This window comes from Barbus barbus (assembly GCF_936440315.1).
Source record: "Barbus barbus genome assembly, chromosome: 22".
NCBI lineage: Eukaryota > Metazoa > Chordata > Actinopteri > Cypriniformes > Cyprinidae > Barbus > Barbus barbus.
In genome coordinates, this window is record NC_136750.1 from 22,605,959 (window position 1) to 22,626,033 (window position 20,075).

At 35.7% G+C, this 20,075-nt stretch overlaps 1 protein-coding gene across 1 annotated transcript in view; it reads left to right on the top strand.

Annotated features, from left to right (window-relative positions):
• LOC306888294 (ankyrin repeat and BTB/POZ domain-containing protein 3-B-like) overlaps positions 1-15,016 on the top strand; it is a 71,687-nt gene extending 56,671 nt beyond the window's left edge. The window contains exons 6-17 of the mRNA XM_079446492.1: positions 971-1,060; positions 4,858-4,959; positions 5,263-5,356; positions 5,460-5,595; positions 5,713-5,933; positions 9,743-9,921; positions 10,919-11,024; positions 11,817-11,919; positions 12,129-12,210; positions 12,373-12,441; positions 13,595-13,708; positions 13,806-15,016. Of these exons, the coding sequence (XP_079302618.1) occupies positions 971-1,060; positions 4,858-4,959; positions 5,263-5,356; positions 5,460-5,595; positions 5,713-5,933; positions 9,743-9,921; positions 10,919-11,024; positions 11,817-11,919; positions 12,129-12,210; positions 12,373-12,441; positions 13,595-13,708; positions 13,806-14,015 (1,506 nt within the window). The 3' untranslated portion in view covers positions 14,016-15,016. The remainder of the gene's footprint in view (positions 1-970; positions 1,061-4,857; positions 4,960-5,262; positions 5,357-5,459; positions 5,596-5,712; positions 5,934-9,742; positions 9,922-10,918; positions 11,025-11,816; positions 11,920-12,128; positions 12,211-12,372; positions 12,442-13,594; positions 13,709-13,805) is intronic.
• The last annotated feature ends 5,059 nt before the right edge of the window (positions 15,017-20,075 follow it).

The following is a 20,075-nucleotide window of genomic DNA, read 5'->3' on the forward strand; positions in this document are numbered from 1 at the left end:
ATAAAGTAAAAATCTTCTCAACCCTAAAGCTTTGAAAAAGAAAATGTGCAAGAAAAATGGTAAGTGTTATGTTATATATCTTTGCAAATATTTTTTATTTGTACTTTTACTGAGATTAATTAAATTTGAGAATTGTTTTCTTTTACAAATGTGTGCTTTGAATAGAATGAAATAATCACATTTAATCTAAATTTAATTAATATAATTGTCTAGTAGAATTGAATCAAATTTTGAATGTGAATGTGAAAAAAAAATTACCTTTGACAGTCACAAACAAACATTTTTCTCAAATAATAAATAAATAGCTTCCTGGGGCTTTGAAAACCTGTGGTGAGTTATTTTGCATTGGTTTTGGTCTGGTCTTGTAACCTAAAAGGTGCAGGTTCAGCCCCTAGAAGTGGTCCCATGCCAGTACAAATGCAGGTGCAACTCCAGGTGCAAAAATGTATTATACATCACTTTAAATTGATAAAAGCAACTAAATGCAGATTAATGCGTAAGTTGATAAGTTGCTGCTGGCTATAAATGTTTGCACACATTGCTATATTTTCCATTTATGGAAGCCCAGAAGGAAACAAACAGATTTGCACAGCAGGTTTCCCTCAAGATTCACAGTGTTTAACGGTTGACCGTATTAATCAGAGCCCACACCAGTGCGCTTTCCATCACTGATTGCTTTGCTCCGTTATTGACCTCAGGGAGTGGAAACATTTGTCACTACCTTTGTTTCTTAGCTAATTCACTTGTTATCTGATTTTCCATCTCTTGATTTGAGTAACGTTATGGTTTTCCAGGAGATTGGTTCCTATCAACACAAGAAGACCCTTTGAGCGCTTGAATTTTGTCTAAATAGAGCAATGCATTTAAATGAAATGCTGCATATTGTCAAGTTGCATTCCCTCGTTATTCCACAATCAGAAGACATGTCTGGCGCATGCTCAGTGTGACTGGTCTTTTGTGTGTTTTGCAGGGAATGACCCCTCTGATGTACGCATGTGTTCACGGTGACGAAGCCATGGTTCAGATGCTGCTAGACGCTGGAGCCGACATCAACAGTGAGGTTTGTGACTACATCTCTGCTGTGTTCTTATATACACATTCTGTATACCCATCCTCCCTGTGATGTAGTTTCATGTGTAGTGTTTGTGTTTATGTGTTGTAGTATGACAGGAGAAAACTCAGACTGCTTTGCTTGCCCATGAGGGATTTGTCTGGGTAGATTTCCTCTGTGTTTATTGGAAGTCACTGTTACTAGGTGTTGTTCTACCAGACTCGGCCCTAGAAGCTAATGAAGACAGATTTCTCACTAATATACACGCTTACTATTTGTCGCTATTTCCAGCTTTATAAAACACGTCTCAGAGAGATATCACCGCAAGTCACAGTTTCAGTCACTTGAATAATATTGTTTACAACTGTGTGTCATAAAAATGTGAAAAGTTCATTGACGTTTGCTATGAATCAGGTGTCATTTTCTCTCTCACAAAACCTTACACTTTCTGCCTCTGTCAAACAACTCACAAGAATTGTGACTTGTTTTTTACCGTCAAAACATATGCCAGAAGATAACACAACATATTAGGTTAACCTTCAATTTTTTTACTTTAGAATATGTAGAAATACATTTCAGTTGAAATGGAAATGTAAAAAAGAAATGTATATACAGTGGTGTCCATATTTGACCATTTAAAAAAATAATTTACATTTACATTTAGTCATTTAGCAGATGCTTTTATCCAAAGCGACTTACAAATGAGGACAATATAGAAGCAATCAAAACAATAATATGCAAGTGCTGTGACAAGTCTCGGTTAGCCTAATGCAGTACATGTAGCAAGTTGTATATATGTATATATATATATATATATATATATATATATATATATATATATATATATATATATATATATATATATATATATATATATATATATAATAAAGAAAAAGAAAACAAGTAGACAGAACAGAAAAAAATAGGTGTTAGAGGGTATTTTTTAAATAAAAACAAAACAAGTCAAAAGAGTAGAGAATGGTCGTTTTAGAGGGTATTTTTTATAATAAAATAAAATTTAAAATAATAATTTAATAAAACAAATTTTATTGAAGGTTGCTGGTTAAAAACTCAGAAGCGTGTTATTATTACGTTAAGTTTGCCAATGCAAGGTATTTGGTGCTGGTGTTAACATAAATTAGAGTAGAAATAACAGAAATAAAAATACTTAATTTAAATAATTTTATATACACTATTTCACACAAATTATATTATCAGCATAATCATTTTAGTTATATGTTGAAATGAAAAGCTTAATTGAAATAAAAGCTTAAAAAGATTTAAAAGCTTAATTAATGAATTGAAAATAATATTAAAATGTATTTTAGCAGGTCTTTTAAAATAATTTTATGGTATTTCTGATGCTTTGATATTTCGGAAAGTTGAAACATTTCTTATTATACTGAAAAAAATATGATGCCTATTTTTAAGATTTACGTAATTTAATTAATAGTAAAATTCCATCAAATTGAATAGAATAATCCTTACGTAAATTAATTAAATAATTGATTAAGGATCGTTCAATTGTTCAATTAAAATGCATAAGGATTATTCAATTCAGTTGACACTCTTAATATAAAGGTGCTTCACGATGCCATAGGATAACTTTTTTTATGGTTCTAAATGGTTCCATAAAGAACCTTGAACATCTGAAGAACCTTTCTGTTTCACAAAAGGTTCTTTGTGGTGAAAGAAGGTTCTTCAGATTATTAAAAGGTTAAGAAAGAGATGGTTCTTTAAAGAACATTTGACTGAACGGTTCTTTGTGGAACCAAAAATGGTTCTTCTATGGCATCGCTGTGAAGAAAAGGAGTGGGATGAAGCAAAAGCTTATTATTTTTCCCACCCCTATACAATTCCATAATGTTCCAGTATATCTTTTAATATTACATCAATCCCTATATTATTTTTATATATTCCTCCCAAATTAACAAATCCACAATAAACAAACCCCAACCACATTGTTTTCATCCAAAATAACCCATCATTCTATAGTCACCTAACACAATGAACCTTATAACCCTCTCCACCCTCACAATCACCCTATACATCCACATATCCTTTTAATAAAGAGTTTTTATACAATGTTTTAAACTGCCTAATATTTACACAATGCTTTAACACCCGCTCCAAACCATTCCACAACCGCACCCCACAAACAGAGACACACATACTTTTTAAAGTTGTTCTTATACAAATCTTTTTAAAGTTTAACTCTTCCCTTAAGTTATAACCACCCTGCCTTTCCAAAAATATTTTTTGCAAGTTTCCCGGAAGTAACTTATTTCTTGCTTTAAACATAATTTGTGCAGTTTTAAATTTAACCAAATCAATAAACTTCAATATATTAGACTGTAAAAATAATACATTTGTCTGGTCTAGATATCCCACATTAGTAATAATTCTGATTGCTCTCTTTTGTAATATACTTATTGATTGTAAATTAGTTTTATAAGCATTTCCCCAAATTTCCACCCCATAACTTAAGTACGGTAATATAAATGCATTATACAGAATATACATTGATTTATTATCCAAAATATGTCTTGCTTTATTCAAAATTGCTATAATCTTTGCCAGTTTTGATTTAACATACTTTATTTGTGGTTTCCAGCATATCTTGTGGTCTAATATCACACCAAGAAACTTATTTTCATATACTCTTTCTATATTTACATGATCAATTTTCAATTCCACTTGAGGGTTTGTTTTATATTTTCCAAATAGCATAATCTTTGTTTTACTTATATTTAATGATAATTTATTTACATCAAACCATCGTTTTAATTTATGAATTTCTATTGTTATTACTTCCAAAAGCTGTTGTAAATTATCCCCAACACAAAAAAATATTTGTATCATCTGCAAATAAAATAAATTTTAATATCTCTGATACTCTACACATATCATTGATATAAATTATAAACAATTTTGGACCTAGAACCGATACTTGTGGTACACCACAAGTTATGTTCATATATCCGGATTTATGTTGACCAATTTCTACAAACTGTTGCCTGTTTCTTAGATAACTACTCACCCAGTCGAACCCAACCCCTCTAATACCATACCTCTCTAATTTTTGTAATAAAATATTATGATTTATAGTATCAAATTCTTTCTTTAAATCAATAAAAATTCCTACTACATGTTTGTTTTTCTCTATACCATTTTTAATTTCCTCAATTAATTCCATTAATGCTAAAGATGTTGATCTATTTGTCCGAAATCCATATTGATTATCAACTAGAAGGTTGTGTGTTTCAATAAAAATATCAAGTCTTTTTGTAAAAAGTTTTTCAAGTACTTTGGAGAACTGGGGAAGTATAGAAACAGGCCTATAATTTGTAAAATAGTCTATCCCCATCTTTGTATAATGGTATTACTTTTGCAATTTTCATTTTATTTGGAAATTTACCCGACTGAAAAGACAAATTAAAGATGCAAGTCAATGGCTCCACAATCTCTTCGATAATATTTTTTACTATAATCATATCAATATTATTACAATCCAGAGAGAATTTACTTTTACACTGTCTTACAATATCTATTATCTCCTCACAATCTACTGCTCTAAGAAAAATAGAGCTTGAATTTCGAATAAAAGTTGAATCATTTATGTTGAATAAAAGTGTACTTATATACTGTACAGGCAGCTCCTATAAAGAGGCAAAAAGGCCAAAGATCCTCTCCTATCTCCATATTTTAAGATGAGCGCAGCGTCTCTGTGCTTTTCCCAGGAAAGGTTTTTAAAGGTCTCCATCTCTCTGATTTGTGCCCTGCTCTGTCCCCTGTACCTCCCGTAGGTGCCAAACACAGTGCAAAAGTACCCCTCAGTCTTCCCAGAGACCCGGCAGGCCACGCCTCTCACCTTCGCCGTACTTGACCAGCACATCCCCGTGGTGCAGGTAGTGACCTCTCTCTCCTGCCCGACCTTTCGGCAAGATTTTAAGCCAAACAACTGAGTCAGACTAAAATTCCTGTAGCGGATGCATCAGTTTTCTCCTGAAAGCCTTGTCTGCATGAATTGAGGTTCTCATTTTATCATAAGTCATACAGCCATTATGATTCATTATGTGTTTGCTTATTTCATAGTCTGTAATTCCTTGAATTAATACTAGCAGGAATTGCTTTCATTATCTTATTCACTACAGCTGGAGTTCTCCAATAATGGAAATCAAATCTCTTCTCTCTCCTTCCTTTAATCTCAGTTGCTTCTGGACGCTGGAGCTAATGTGGAGGGCTCTCTGCAGGACGGGATGGAGAACTACACTGAGACGCCTTTGCAGTTAGCTGCCGCTGCAGGTAAGAAAGCTCACACTGCAGACCGGACAGCAGTCCTTCTCGGATTACTAAATTATAAACCAGCAAGACCACAAGAGAGGACTCAGCAGTTTGTGTGCTGTAGGGAACTTTGAGCTGGTCAGTCTGCTTTTGGAGAGAGGAGCGGACCCCATGGTTGGGACCATGTACCGCAACGGCATCTCTACCGCACCGCATGGGGACATGAACTCCTACAGTCTGGCTGCAGCACATGGACACAGGTAATACACACACACACACACACTCACACATACATGCATTAGTCAAATACACACACACAGTCTCGTAATTTATTAATAAAACTGCAAAATCGTATCATTCTCATCCTCGTGCTGCAGGAACGTGTTCTGCAAGCTTCTGTCGCAGTCGGAAAAGGGGAAGGCAGATGTTCTGTCTCTACAGGAGATCTTGGCTGAGGGATCAGAGATGGAAGAAATAAATTCCCTGAAAATGGAAGCAACCCGCACGGGGAAAGCCAAACTCAAAGCTCTGAGAGAGGCGATGTATCACAGCTCTGAACACAGCTATGTCGACATTACATTGGACATCAGAAGTCTAGGTCAGTACTGATACTGTATCTACAATAATAAAATAATCACATCACAATGAATTTGCATAACATTAAGTTACTTACTGTAAGTATAGTTTAATGTAATGAATGGCTTGTTGAATAGAGGTGTGCTGTGGAAAATTTTGATATGGCTAATGATACACTAAAACAGAAACTTGCATGGAACTGCTATATATGCTATATACATCTACACTTGACCCTCTAACACTACAATTCACTATTCTATTTATGTTTTATCTACCAGTTTTATATACATATTTATATACAGTAGTTTTCTTTTTAACTATTATGAAAACAATAAAAATAACTTGACCCTCTAACACTAGCTCTATCTATTCTCATATCTTTTTATTCTTAACTTTTTAAAATTTGAATTAAAAATGAAAACTAAAAGACTTTCAAATGACATGAGCCAACATTTTAAATACTGTAGATAACATAACAAATGTTTAAACTAAGAAATTTTACAATTTTATGCACAAAATTAACTCATTTCAAATTTGATGCCGGTCTCAAAATAGTTGGGACGGGGACATGTTAACCATGGTGTAGCATCTCCTCTTCTTTTCAAAACAGTTTGAAGACATCTGTGCATCGAGGTTATGAGTTTCTGGAGCTTTGGTGTTGGAATTTGGTCCCATTCTTGCCTGATATAGGTTTCCAGCTGCTGAAGAGTTCGTGGTCGTCTTTGACGTATTTTTCGTTTAATGATGCGCCAAATGTTCTCTATAGGTGAACGATCTGGACTGCAGGCAGGCCAATTCCGCACCCGGACTCTTCTACTACGAAGCCATGGTGTTGTAATATCTGCAGTATGTGGTTTTGCATTGTCCTGCTGAAATACACATCGTCTGGAGGGGAGCATATGCTGCTTTAAAACCTTTATGTACCTTTCAGCATTCATAGTGCCTTCCAAAACATGCAAGCTTCCCATACCGTATGCACTTATGCACCCCCATACCATCAGAGATGCTGGCTTTTGAACTGAACGCTGATAACACGCTGGAATATCTCCCTCCTCTTTAGCTCGGAGGACACGGCGTCCGTGATTTCCAACAAGAATGTCAAATTTGGACTCGTCTGACCTTAGAACACTTTCCCACTTTGAAACAGTGCATTTTAAATGAGCCTTGGCCCACAGGACATGACGGTGCTTCTGGACCATGTTCACATATGGCTTCCTTTTTGCATGATAGAGCTTTAGTTGGCATCTGCAGATGGCACGGCTGATTGTGTTTACCGACAGTGGTTTCTAGAAGTATTCCTGGGCCCATTTAGTAATGTCAATGACAGAATCATGCCGATGAGTGATGCAGTGTCTTCTGAGGGCCCGAAGACCATGGGCATCCAACAAAGGTCTTCGGCCTTATCCCTTACGCACAGAGATTTCTCCAGTTTCTCTGAATCCTTTATTGATGTTATGCGCTGTAGATGAGATTTACAAAGCCTTTGCAATTTGACATTGAGGAACATTGCTTTTAAAGTATTCCACAATCTTTTTTACGCACTCTTTCACAGATTGGAGAGCCTCTGCCCAGCTTTACTTCTGAGTGACTCTGCCACTCTAAGACATCCCTTTTATAGCTAATCATATTACTGACCTGATGTTTGACAATTAACTTAAAGCTGTAGTCTACGATGTTGAAAATCAGTCGAGAAAGCCAGAATTTTTAAAAAACTCATCCCGCCCCTCCACACGCACACCCCCTCCCCTCTGTGCTACCTGATCCCTCCCACCGGGAAACGACCTGAACAACGTCACTCAGTCAAGCAGGAGTAAACATGGAACAGAGATGTACCATGTGCGATGTCGGCTAACATTCCAATGCCGACCGGTAGCATGATCATGTTGTCAGACTGATAAAAAGCTATTTATGTAATACACCACACCATAAAAGTATAAATAAATGCTTACCTGCTCAACAAAAAGTCAGCCATGTCAGTGTCGGTTTTAAGTCCAAGGTTTCTCTGAAGCTTCCTCCAACGGGCAATGGTGGACCCTATATTGATTCGGCTTTGAGTCCGGCGTTCTTCACATTTTTTTTTAATCTCTGCTCTTTCCTCAATTGACTTTCTCTTTCTTCTAACCTTGACTGTTGGGGCGAGCAGGGGCCGCTTGCTGCTGTCTGTTTGTTGGTTTTTCTCCATTGCTGAGTTGATGCTGCCTACTTTCGCGCAAAATTTCATGTCGCAGGAGGGGGCGGGGTGGGGTGCGGTGGGTGGAGACGCGAGTGGAGCAGGGGATTGGATGAGAGCAGTTAACCAATGTAAGCTGTCCGGCCGGACAGCTTACATTGGTCAATTTCTCTGCGGGTGTACACCCAATAGAGTGAATGGATTTTTTTCATTCTTTTTTCTCTTCATATTATTAGGATTGTACTGTAGAACCATAACCAGCATCTAAACGAGGTTATTAATAATGAACAATCTTTGAAATCGTAGACCATAGCTTTAATTAGTTGCTAGATGTCCTCCCAGCTGAATCTTTTCAAAATTTCTTGCTTTTTCAGCCCTTTGTTGCCCCCTTGCCAACTTTTTTGAGACCTGTAGCAGGCATCAAATTTGAAATGAGCTCATTTAGTGGATACAAGTGTAAAATTTATCAGTTTAAACATTTGTTATGTTCTCTTTGTTCTATTGTGAATAAAATATTGGCTCATGTGATTTGAAAGTCTTTTAGTTTTCATTTTATTCAAATTTAAAAATCATCCCAACATTTCCGCAATTCGGGTTGTATATATATTATGAAAACGTGTGTGTGTGTGCGCGCGTTTTTGTGACAAATGAGGACATAAATTTGTATAATGACACAGGTATGACATAGGTATTACAAGGGGAAGATGACTTATGAGGACATTACCCCATGTCCCCACTTTTCAAAACGCTTATAAATCATACAGAGTGAGTTTTTTGGGGGGAGAGTAGAAATGCACAGTTTCCTGTGAGGGCTAAGTTTAGGTGTAGGGTTGGTGTAGGGAAATAGCACATATAGTTTGTACAGTATAAAAACCATTACGCCTATGGGATGTCCCCACTTTTGACAAAAACAAATGTGTGTGTGTGTATATATATATATATATATATATATATATATACACTGTGTATTTATACTGTGTGTATATATACTGTGTACTGTGTATATTAATTTATTTTTATTTAAAGAAATTTATACTTTTATTAAGCAAGGATGTGTTAAATTGACCAAAAATGATAGTAAAGACATTTATTATAAAATATTATATGTTTAAAATATTATATTATAAAACTTCAAATATATTTATTTAAAATAAATTGTTTTTAAATCTTCTGTTAATCATAAATGCTGTTTTTGAACTTTCTATTCATAAAAAAAATCAAGGCTTCAACAAAAATATTAAGCAGCACAACTTTTTCCAGCATCCTTTATACTAAGAAATGTTCCTTGTGCACTAAATCAGCATTATAGAATGAGTTTTGAAGGATCATATGACACTGAAGACTGGAGAAATTCAGCTTTGCCATCACAGAAATAAATTACATTTTAAAATATTTTAAAAAACAAAACAGTTTCTTTTTATTGTAATTATGTTTCACAGTATTTCTGATTTGCTGTATTTTTGATTGAATACATGAAGCCTTGGTAAGGATAGGAGATTCTTTCAAGAACATTTTTAAAAATCTTGACGACCCAAAACTTTTGAATGGTTGTGTATACCATTGTGAAAATCTCAAAGGCGAATATATATAACTGATCACATAACATTCCTACTTGTTAAAAAGTAAAACGGTGTTTGTCATGTATTTTTTGTGTATATCAGGGGTGCCCTGGACGCTGCACACTTGGCTGGAGTCCCTGCGAACCTGTTTCCTGCAGCACCGGCGGCCGCTGATCCAGGGTCTGCTGAAAGAGTTCAGCTCTATTGAAGAGGAGGAGTACACAGAGGAACTCATAACACACGGCCTCCCACTCATGTTCCAGATCCTGCGCGCCAGCAAGGTGAACAAAAACACATGCTAAACTCACGCACCAACACAGAGTGCAAATTTCCACAATTGACATCATATGCTTTCTCTGGAATCAAACCTCTGATCTTGGTCTTGCTAGTTAAGCTTGCCTGAGATACATGATCGTGCCCATCAAGTAATTTCCTAGGGTTACTTCTCTTAGAATCCTTAGAGTCCAGAACCCTGGGGAACATAGTGCTTCTGTAGAACAGGAAGTGAAGGCAGAAACTTGCATAATTTGAATTGGGCATTCTGCTGACGTCCTCCCACAGTATTATGTAATAGTGAGCTTTGCTTTGAAACCTAGGGTGCTAGAAAGAATCCTTAGACACTGACCATTACATCTGCTTCACACATCCATACCTACTCCCTCTATAGCAGATCAGACAGTACAGGAAGTAAAGATAAACGTGGATTTCCTTCTATTGGGGCTACAGTAGGTGTATGTGTGAGCGTGTTTTTCAAGGTTGATCTATGGTGGAGTCAAGGAACCTTACTCTGAGCCCGGCAGGGATGACTGACAGTTTCCGCTCCCTGCTCAACCTTCACAAGTAATGTGTGTCTGCTTGTTAGTACAAAGAGAGAGAGACCAAGAGAAAGAACGGCAGAGAGAGCGGGAGAGAGAGGAAATAGCAGTGCTATGCTGACAGCAGGTGATTTGTAGAGGCAGAGGCAGGCTGGGCGCGAGAAATGTCAAGTTGATGAGGAACATCTAATAATCTTTCAGAGAAGCTGATCGTTCAAACTGCAGAGGGAGTGATCTGAAAGGGATTTAAGTGTTTTACTCCTATCGCCTTCATAACAAAGTACTGATCCCAAAAAAACACCATGCATTGATACTTCTCAAGGATAGATGGTGCGGATTTGCTACACATAACCTTCTCACAACTCAAGTGCTGTAACACTCCCAAGGCAAGTCAAAATGTGTTGTTTTCTTTTGGGGCTTGATGAGAGGGGTCTTACCTGTTACTATTTCTCATGGTTTGCAGAATGAAGTGATTAGTCAGCAGCTGGCAATGATATTTACTCAGTGCTACGGACCGTATCCGATCCCCAAACTTACAGAGATCAAGAGGAAACAGACGTCAAGACTGGGTACGTAGCATCAGATATCAGGTTGCCCCGTGCTCTCTGTAAAACACAAACAACTGCAAGCTTTTCATGACCAACAGAAAGTACATTTTGAATTGAACTGAGCACTCTTTTTGTTAATGAAATGTCAAGTGAAAAATGTCATTTGTTGGTGGTTCTGCCATTAAAAAATATTTTAAATGCAGGTTGAAGAGATAGTTCAGTCAAAAATGAGAATTCTGTCATTATGTACTCACCCTCGTGTCACTCTGAGCCGAATGACTGATTTCTTTTGTGGAACACAAAATTCTGAAGAGTGCACTGCAATTAAGAACAGTTTGTTTGAATAATATTAAAATTGATCTTTAAAATTCAAATTAAATTCCATCTTTATAAAAACTTAATGTCATTTTATTATGGTTAATTTAAACTAAGTTAAGAATCATAACTGCAATGAAGCTAAAATTATGTGAACCCATTAACTGCAACAGTTCGGTTTACAAAAAGATAATTGAAACCAGTTTTGTGAATTATATTTGTCTCAAAAGAATGTTGAATTCAAAAAAAAAAAAAAAACTCTCATGCATATTCCAAATAGACCTAGGTTGGCTGTAAAGATTTTCATTGAACAACGACACAAATTTCAGTCTGTTTCTCAATATGATCATTATGATTTGTTTTGACTTCATACTGGTTGGGAACAATATAAGAGTAAATATGACAGAAACCTTTGGAGTTCTGTTGGCAGTGACTGTGGTATGCAACTAATTCCACAGTTGCAACTAATGAAATGCATCTGTGATATGTTTATGTCAGATCCTCATTTTCTAAACAACAAGGAGATGTCAGATGTGACCTTCCTGGTGGAAGGAAAGCCATTCTACGCTCATAAAGTTTTGCTCTTCACCGCCTCTAACAGGTCAGTTGGTGCACTGCATCCACCTGAAAAAAGAAACCCTGTATAATTACAGTACATACAGTGACAGTGTGCCTTGTGTGCTTTTGTTCTTTTGATTACAATACCTTATTAATAACACATATATGAGGCCCAAAAACAGCTTATTTTCATTTATTGTTACACTTTAAGGAGTGTTATTATTGTTTTAACTTCTCCTTCTTTTACCCAAGGTTTAAATTACTTCTAGCAAACAGACCAGCTGCTGAGAACACCTGTATCGAAATCAGCCATGTCAAATACAATGTATTTCAGGTACAGTCCAACTGCTCCACTAATGCTCTGAGAAGATGCCAGTGTGTCTTGCTATTTTTATGCTGCTTTTATTGAGAGGGAAAGGAGAGCTCATAATTTTATATTGAGGTCTATTGAGTGTCAGACTGATGCATGAAACATTATATTTTGCTTTCCATATAGCTGGTGATGCAGTATCTGTACTGTGGTGGAACGGATTCACTTCACCTCAGAAACACTGAGGTTATGGATGTAAGTACTAATAACTCTGTTTCAGTCCTTATGTTGTGCAATCTAGCATATTTATATTTAAAGGGATTTTAGTGTAAAGCAGTCAAACTGATTCTTATTGCAGCAGCAATATAAGACCAGTGTTCAATTACTAATTGAAGTTATTATTATTTCTTCCACAAATTGATACAGTTCATTAGCCTCACTATGTAATTATTTCTATTATACTATTTGAAGTATTTTATATAATGTTTTATACATTTAGTAGTTTCTTACAAAAACTGCTGTTTAAACATTTGTTCAAAGATTTGTTTCATTCAAACCTTTTATGCTCACTAAGGCTGCATTTATTTAAAACGAAATACAGAAAAAACAGTAATATTGTGAAATATTATTACTGTTTTCTATTTTAATATATTCTAAAATTGAATGTATTCTTTTGTTGGCAAAGCTGAATTTTCATCAGACATGCTGATTTGATGTTCGATAAATATTTCTTATTATCATCAATGTTGAGTACTACGGAGCCCCTAAAGGGACATTGGCAAAAAAATAAAAAATTAAGACTTTCGCGTGCACACGAGAAACGTTCGCGTGCTCACGAGAAACTTTCGCGTGCTCACGAGAAAGTATAGTTTCTCGTGAGCACGCGATAGTTTTCTCGTGAGCACGCGATAGTTTCTCGTGAGCACGCGAAAGTTTCTCGCGCGCACGCGATAGTTTCTCGTGCGCACGAGAAAGTCTTCATTTTTTGCCAATGTCCCTTTAGGGGCTCAGTAGAAAACAGTTGAGCTGCTGAATATTTTTTCTGTTTTGGAAACCATACATTTTTCAGGATTCCCAAGTTCAAAAGAACAGCATTTATTTGAAATGTAAATATTGTTGCATTTATTGATTTACTGTCACTTTTAATTAATTTCATGTATTCTTGTTGAATGACAGTATTAATTTCTTTCTGCCAAAAAAATCTTAGGTAGTGTAAATAAAATACTAAAATAAAGCACTAAAATAAAAATAAAAACTAACTACACAGTACTATAACACAAACAAAACAGTACTATATTTATTTTTTTATTGACATTTATTATTCCCTATGCATCTTATATACAATATTAGGCTTATTTGAGTTTTATTTCTTTTGGTATCAACGTCTCTCTGCTCCGCTCTCTTCCAGCTCCTCTCTGCATCTAAGTTCTTCCAGCTGGAGGCTTTACAAAGACACTGTGAGATCATCTGCGCCAAGAGCATCAACACCGAAACTTGTGTGGAGATCTACAACCATGCTAAAGTAACTTACAATCGAACATGTTCTCAGATTTAATTTTACATGCATAGGAAACATTCTTTACATTCTCAGTATGTTTTTTCCTCTCCTTCTCTCTTAGTTCCTGGAGGCACCTGAGCTGTCAACCTACATCGAGGGCTACTTTCTGAAGAACATGGCAGTTCTCATAGAGCTTGAGCCATTTAAACAGTTGCTCTATAATACCCCAGTGGAGAACTGCTGCCCCGATGTGTTGCATGATCTGGAGAAGACGCTGGCCACGCGCATTCGTTCCATTCATCTGTCCTCCTCGAAGGGATCCATCGTCTAAAACTGCCTCCAGACTTCATCAAAGCATGCTGAGATCCCAACACGTGCACTTCCTCCAGGACTCTAGCAGTGTAATGTGTTCATTCAGTGGCAGTAGCAATGCACTCGTAGTTCTCCATCTTGGACTGTGGTGATCTCTTCTTAACAGACTTGATCTGTGCTTTAGGTAACAGCCATAAAGGAAACAATGCCATTTTAAATTTCATCTCCAAATTGAATAACACCTGTGATAGATAATGGTTTTCTTAGATGCAGGACTTCTACTAATCTTGGAATATTGCAGTAACTCATTTTATGAGCAGCAAATATGATGTGACCCAAAAAAGTGGCACTATTAAGATCGCTACAGCAAGCAGGTCATGCTTTTTTTGGTACATCATGGCTTAGGGGTACAAGGAGTTAGTCCTCTGGAATAGAAAGCAACTCAATCATTGTCAGCACTGATTATAGATGTTACTAAATATGCTTCCTAGATTTGTATTTTCGAGCATTGAGATGATGCTTCTTCACAGTTGTACAGATATTGCTCTTGTTATCAGTAACCATATGTTTAAAATGTGGGCAGAGAATGTGGCTGCCACTGTAAATACTGATGGAAATCTCTCATATGAAGTAGTTTGATCTCCAGCTGTAAGTAGATGTATATAAGATGTCATCATCTTAAGACTTCCATCGAGAACTCACAATAATGTATTATAGAAGTGTTCTTGAAGTCTTGTTAACTGTTGTAAATGTAGATGAGCATGTAAGTATTTTCATGCTTGGGTTTTGTTGCTGTCGTCATGTCTTGCATTGACTTTACACTCTTCTGTGTGTGCGGGGGTCTGTTTTGTCTGGGAAAATGAACTATTATCAGCATGGAGTTGCAGAATTGTAGCTGTGAATCCCCTGACTGAGACGACTGATTCAGAATGTGCCTGCAATATGTTCTGATGTGCTGTGTCTCTAATGACATGTGTGTCACTCGATGACTAAATCAGTGTTCTTTATAAAGATTACTACAAAATACTCATGCTTCTAGTCATTTTTCATAGTCTGGGATTTTTTTAATAAGCTGGAGGTTCATCATTTTTGTTTGCTTGGATTGCAGAACCCAGGTTTTCCCAACTCGGATTTTACAGTACATTTACAGACATCAAGTTGGCGACCCAAACCACAACTGTTTATTGCACAAAATAGGCTGCATAGAAAAATTGACAGTTTTGGATTCTAAATGAATATTGAATTGCAATGGTTTGATTGCTCTAAGCAATCAATAAAATGCAACCAACATTTTTAAATGTCCATTTATTTAATATTATTTTTATAAATATGATCATTAAAATAAAAATATAAAATGTCAAGTAGTAAAGCATTTTCTCCTACATTTTTAAAATGAATGACCCAATTTACTGTTACTGTAATTTCTTAAATTAGTAAAAAAAATTATAATTTGATTTCTTAAATAAAGACATGTTCTATTACTGTTTGAAATGTAATAAGCCTATTTATTTTGTTAATCTAATTTGGTAAATTAATAAAGATGTGATAATTTAATATATTAAATTAATAAAAAATAAAATGTCAAAAATATAAAGCATTTTCTCCTACAACTTTTGAAATGTATTAATAAATTATATTTTATTAAAATTAATACAAAGCATTTTATCATATACCTTTTGAAATTTAATAAATGTATTTATTTTGTTATCCAAGTTAAATTAAGATACAAAATATCCAACATATTGAACATTTTGTTCTATACATTTTAAAATGTAATACAGCAATTTATTTTCTTATTTTACCTATGACTGTATGGCTGGTTGCATTTTATTACTTTATATTTTCCCCTCTGCTGTCCACAGTCAGAGTAGACCTGTGACCCACAGACACGACTTACCAACTGAGAACCATTGAGCTTAATAATTGTAATGCTGCTTGCTGAATTTTAATGCTGTTTGTTAGCTGATTCAGCAGCTCTGAGATTTCTTTTTCTTTCTGAGAAATCTTTATGGTAACTTTGGAGTGCAACTTAGCCCTCAAGTTGATTGTACTGTGTTAAATAAGACTTAATCTCAGCAAACCATACAATGTTTACAGGCACAACAGATGCGAAAGAGGGAGAGGGGCAGGGGAGGAGGGAAGCATGAAGGGTTGCACTGAAAAAACCAGGGATATATGAGTCAGAATAGTGAAAGGAAAGGAGAGGAACAAGAGAAACATTGTGTGGGAAGTAGTTGCCCATTGATAAAACATCTGGATTCAAAGTTTGCAGGCTACTGTATCTAGGTGTCCTGTCAATTCTATATCTTAATTTATCCAAAGTCCTAGATTTTAAATGATTTATAAGAGCATATTTACCTCAAAGAGGACATTTTTCATGTTTTTCACCATGTTCTCTATTTAGCCTAAGTCAAAGACCTCGAGCAGAATGTTATAATATACAGTAGCTAGTCAACATTTGAAGTGGATCAAAACCTTTCATCAAAGTTGTCCTAAAACCTTATGTGTTTGATTAGGGTTGGAGCTAAACTCTGTAGGAGACTGGCCCTCCAGGACCGAAGTTGCCCATCCCTGATCTAGACAGTAGGCTAAGTGTCGCTCCGTATACATTAAAGATCTTTTATTAGGCAACTGACAACTGCAATCTTCATCTCATATGAGTGTACTTGATTTGAAACCTTTTTAAAGTGCAATTCATTCCTGTGAAGGGAATCAGGGTGAAACTTTTTATATGTGTGCTTCTTTCGGCATCCAGTACCAGATTTTTTTTTTTTTTTTTAATTGACATTTAGTTTATGTCTTCAAATGCATATCCCAAAATCCCATAATGAATGTATGTTTCAGGATAGCCAGAACTATTACAGCTGTTTGACAGGACCACTGGGCATTTATGGTGTGTGAGCTTTCCCATCAGGAACCTATAAAGAAATTTTCTTCATGATTTAGGTGAAAATAAAAATAAACATTTAAGTTCCTCTTTGCTACAGCTCACAAACTTTTTCTCTTTGCCTCATAAACCCCTAAAAGGACTATTGAACGCTGAGTTATAGTGAATCAATAATGCATCTGCAGGGATTTCGGTGGCTTGCATGCCTCGAGTGTGTGTGTACGTGTCCACATGAGCGTGTGATCTTTGTGTGAAGCATATTCAGAGGGCAGTGAAGTGTGGTGGCCAGCCAGTGGAAGGGGGCTGTTCAAAAGGTATCCATAGATACTGCCTTTCAAGGACACTTTTGAACAGTAGCATTGATGTGGACAAATATTGCCATGAGCATTTTTACACATACACTCACTCGCCTCTTATTTATCTCTTTTATACCTATAGGCCAAAATATGGTAATCCACACAGTTGCATTTATGATTCTGAAATAGATTGGATTCAATCACTTCAAAGACATGTGTGATAAAAATGTTTGAATCTTCTGAAATGTGCTAGGATTAAAGACCCTGTTTATGAACCCACTGGTTACAAACTTCTTCAGAAGCCCTGTGGGACGTCCCAAATCTCTGGTTTGTTTTTTCCACCCCAGTAAAACGGAGGAGTCAGGAGCGGGACTGCACAGCTTTGAAATTGTTATGCAACCAGAACTGTGTGTATCTTGTTTGTTGACATATACACTATCAGTTTAAACCTTTTTGATAGTTAAGATTTTTTTTAATGTTTTTGAAATAAGTCTCTTATGCTTATCAAAGCTTCATTTATTTGATAACAAGTACACTAAATACAGTAATAATGTGAGATATTATTACAATTTAAAATAACTTTTCTATTTTAATACATTTTAAAATTACTTTATTCTTGTGATGACAAAACTGAATTTTCAGCAGCCATCACTCCAGTCTTGGATATGCTGATTTGGTAACATTTATTATTATTATCAATGCTGAAAAGAGTTTTACTGCTTAATATTTTTGTGTAAACTATTATACATTACCATTCAAATGTTTTGGGTAAGTATGATTAATACTTTTATTCAGTATTTTGAATAAAATATTTGAATTGATAAAAAAATATATATATTTCAAATAAATGCTGTTCTTTTGAAATGTCTATTTCATCAAACAATCCTGAAAAAAACATTATCATGTTTTTTGCAAAAACATTAAGCAGCACATCTGTTTTCAGCATTGATAATAATATTAAGAAATACTTAAAAGAACCAAATCAGCATATTAGAATGATTTCTGAAGAATCATGTTACACTGAAGACAAAAGCTGCTGAAAATTCAGCTTTGCCAACACAGAACTAAATTTAATTTTAAAATGTCTTAAAAATGAAAATAGTTATTTTAGATTGTAATAATATTTCACAATATTACTTATTTCTGAAAATAAATGCAGCCTTGCTGAGCATAAGAGACTTCTTTCAAAAACACACACACAAAAAAAATTCTGTATTATTCCAAACTTTGGTTTGGAATGTAATCACATGCATGAAGAAAAGAAACATTTGTGGGTGCCTGATTATGTGTACATGGGAAAACTCACTCTAGGTTGCGTGCATTCTTTCTGTGTGTGTTTTTGTGTGTATGGCAGCGAGGGGGTGTTGATTTATGTGTGAGTTCTCTCATTGAGTTGAACAGATCAGTAAGAGGCTCTGGTCTCAGCAGCCCCTGATCTGAGCCCCCATCTCTCCGCTCCATTTACATTCACTGGCTAAAACTGGCTGGCAGGGCAACACTCTCAACTTTCTGTTCCAGGCTTTGAAGCGTTCCAAAAGTTTTTTATTGACTTGGAGTGGAGGGGACAGAGAGAGAGAGAGCGAGAGAGAGCGAGAGAGAGAGAGAGCGAGAGAGATGGAGAGAGAGAGCAGAGGAACAAGAGGAAGAAGACAAAGATAAAGTACAACTAAAACCTTAGACTTCCTCAGGAACAGGGGAACAGGTGGGCCAAGCTGAAATAAACGGTGTCTCAAAGCTGGAGGCAGGTGAGTGGGAAGCAGAGATTAAGATAAAGAGGACTGGAGAGATAAGATGAATGAATGGAGGAAAGGAAGTGAGGCTCCGAATGAAGTTGAGGAGAAGAGGTTGAGGGAAGGGTTGGTGTGTTTCAAACTTTTTTATGAATCATTGCCTTCATGCATTATCCCCGCACTGCATCCTGCTCTGTGTTCCTGTGGATGTTTACGTAATGCAGTGAAAGTGCTTTATATTCATTGTGCGTGTGGGTTTTCAAGAGGGAGCAGTTTGATTGTGCTTTATTTCTTTATTGTTGACCAAAAATATACTTTTTTTCCCCCCTGGAAACCGAGATATTGGTAGTTATTATTGAAATGTAGCACTGGGAGCTCATAGGTCTTGTATGATGATTTTATCAGTGCAAAGAAGAAAATTGTGTTTTTAGCACAGTTTCGTGTTCTTGAAACACCTTCAAGACGCTGCTCTTCCTAAATTGTAAAAAAATAAAGAATTTTTCAAAAGCTAGAGCGTAAAACACAGCAGGTTGTGGTTATGACTGGAAAGCCATTGTTTAATGGTCCATATGCTTTCTCAGCAGTGCCCAAATAAGGACATTTTTATGTACATTTATTAAATGAAGCAAGACACTAAATGTAAATCTTCAGTCTGGCACTTTTTAAGTTAGCAAAATATTGGGGAGAGTATAAACATGTTTTTATCATTAGTTAGTTTTGGTAAAACAGTTTAAACTATGTAAGCACAACACAATATACTGTACAAAAAAATTTGATTTGCTATTTAACATCTAAATTATTAACATATTTTAACACTGTTAGATTTACATTGATGCATTTGGCAAATGCTTTTATCCAAGGTGTTGCATTCAAAGTATACTTATTTGATCAGTTCATGCTTTCCCTTATAACTCACAAGACATGTTTATGATTGAATGACCTTCAAATGCTCTGAAAAAAGTAACGGGTATAATGTGTTGCATTCCATTTACAGGCCTTGGGGAACTGAGGTAAGTTTAAGTGTCATTATAAGGATCATATGGCAATCTGTCAATAGTGCATAAGCCATATTCTTTACCTCCTTCTCTAAATGTTTGCATTCGGTGCATTTTTATTTCTCTCCTAGTCAATATATGTGATTTATATGGATTGGATCTCTAGGGGTC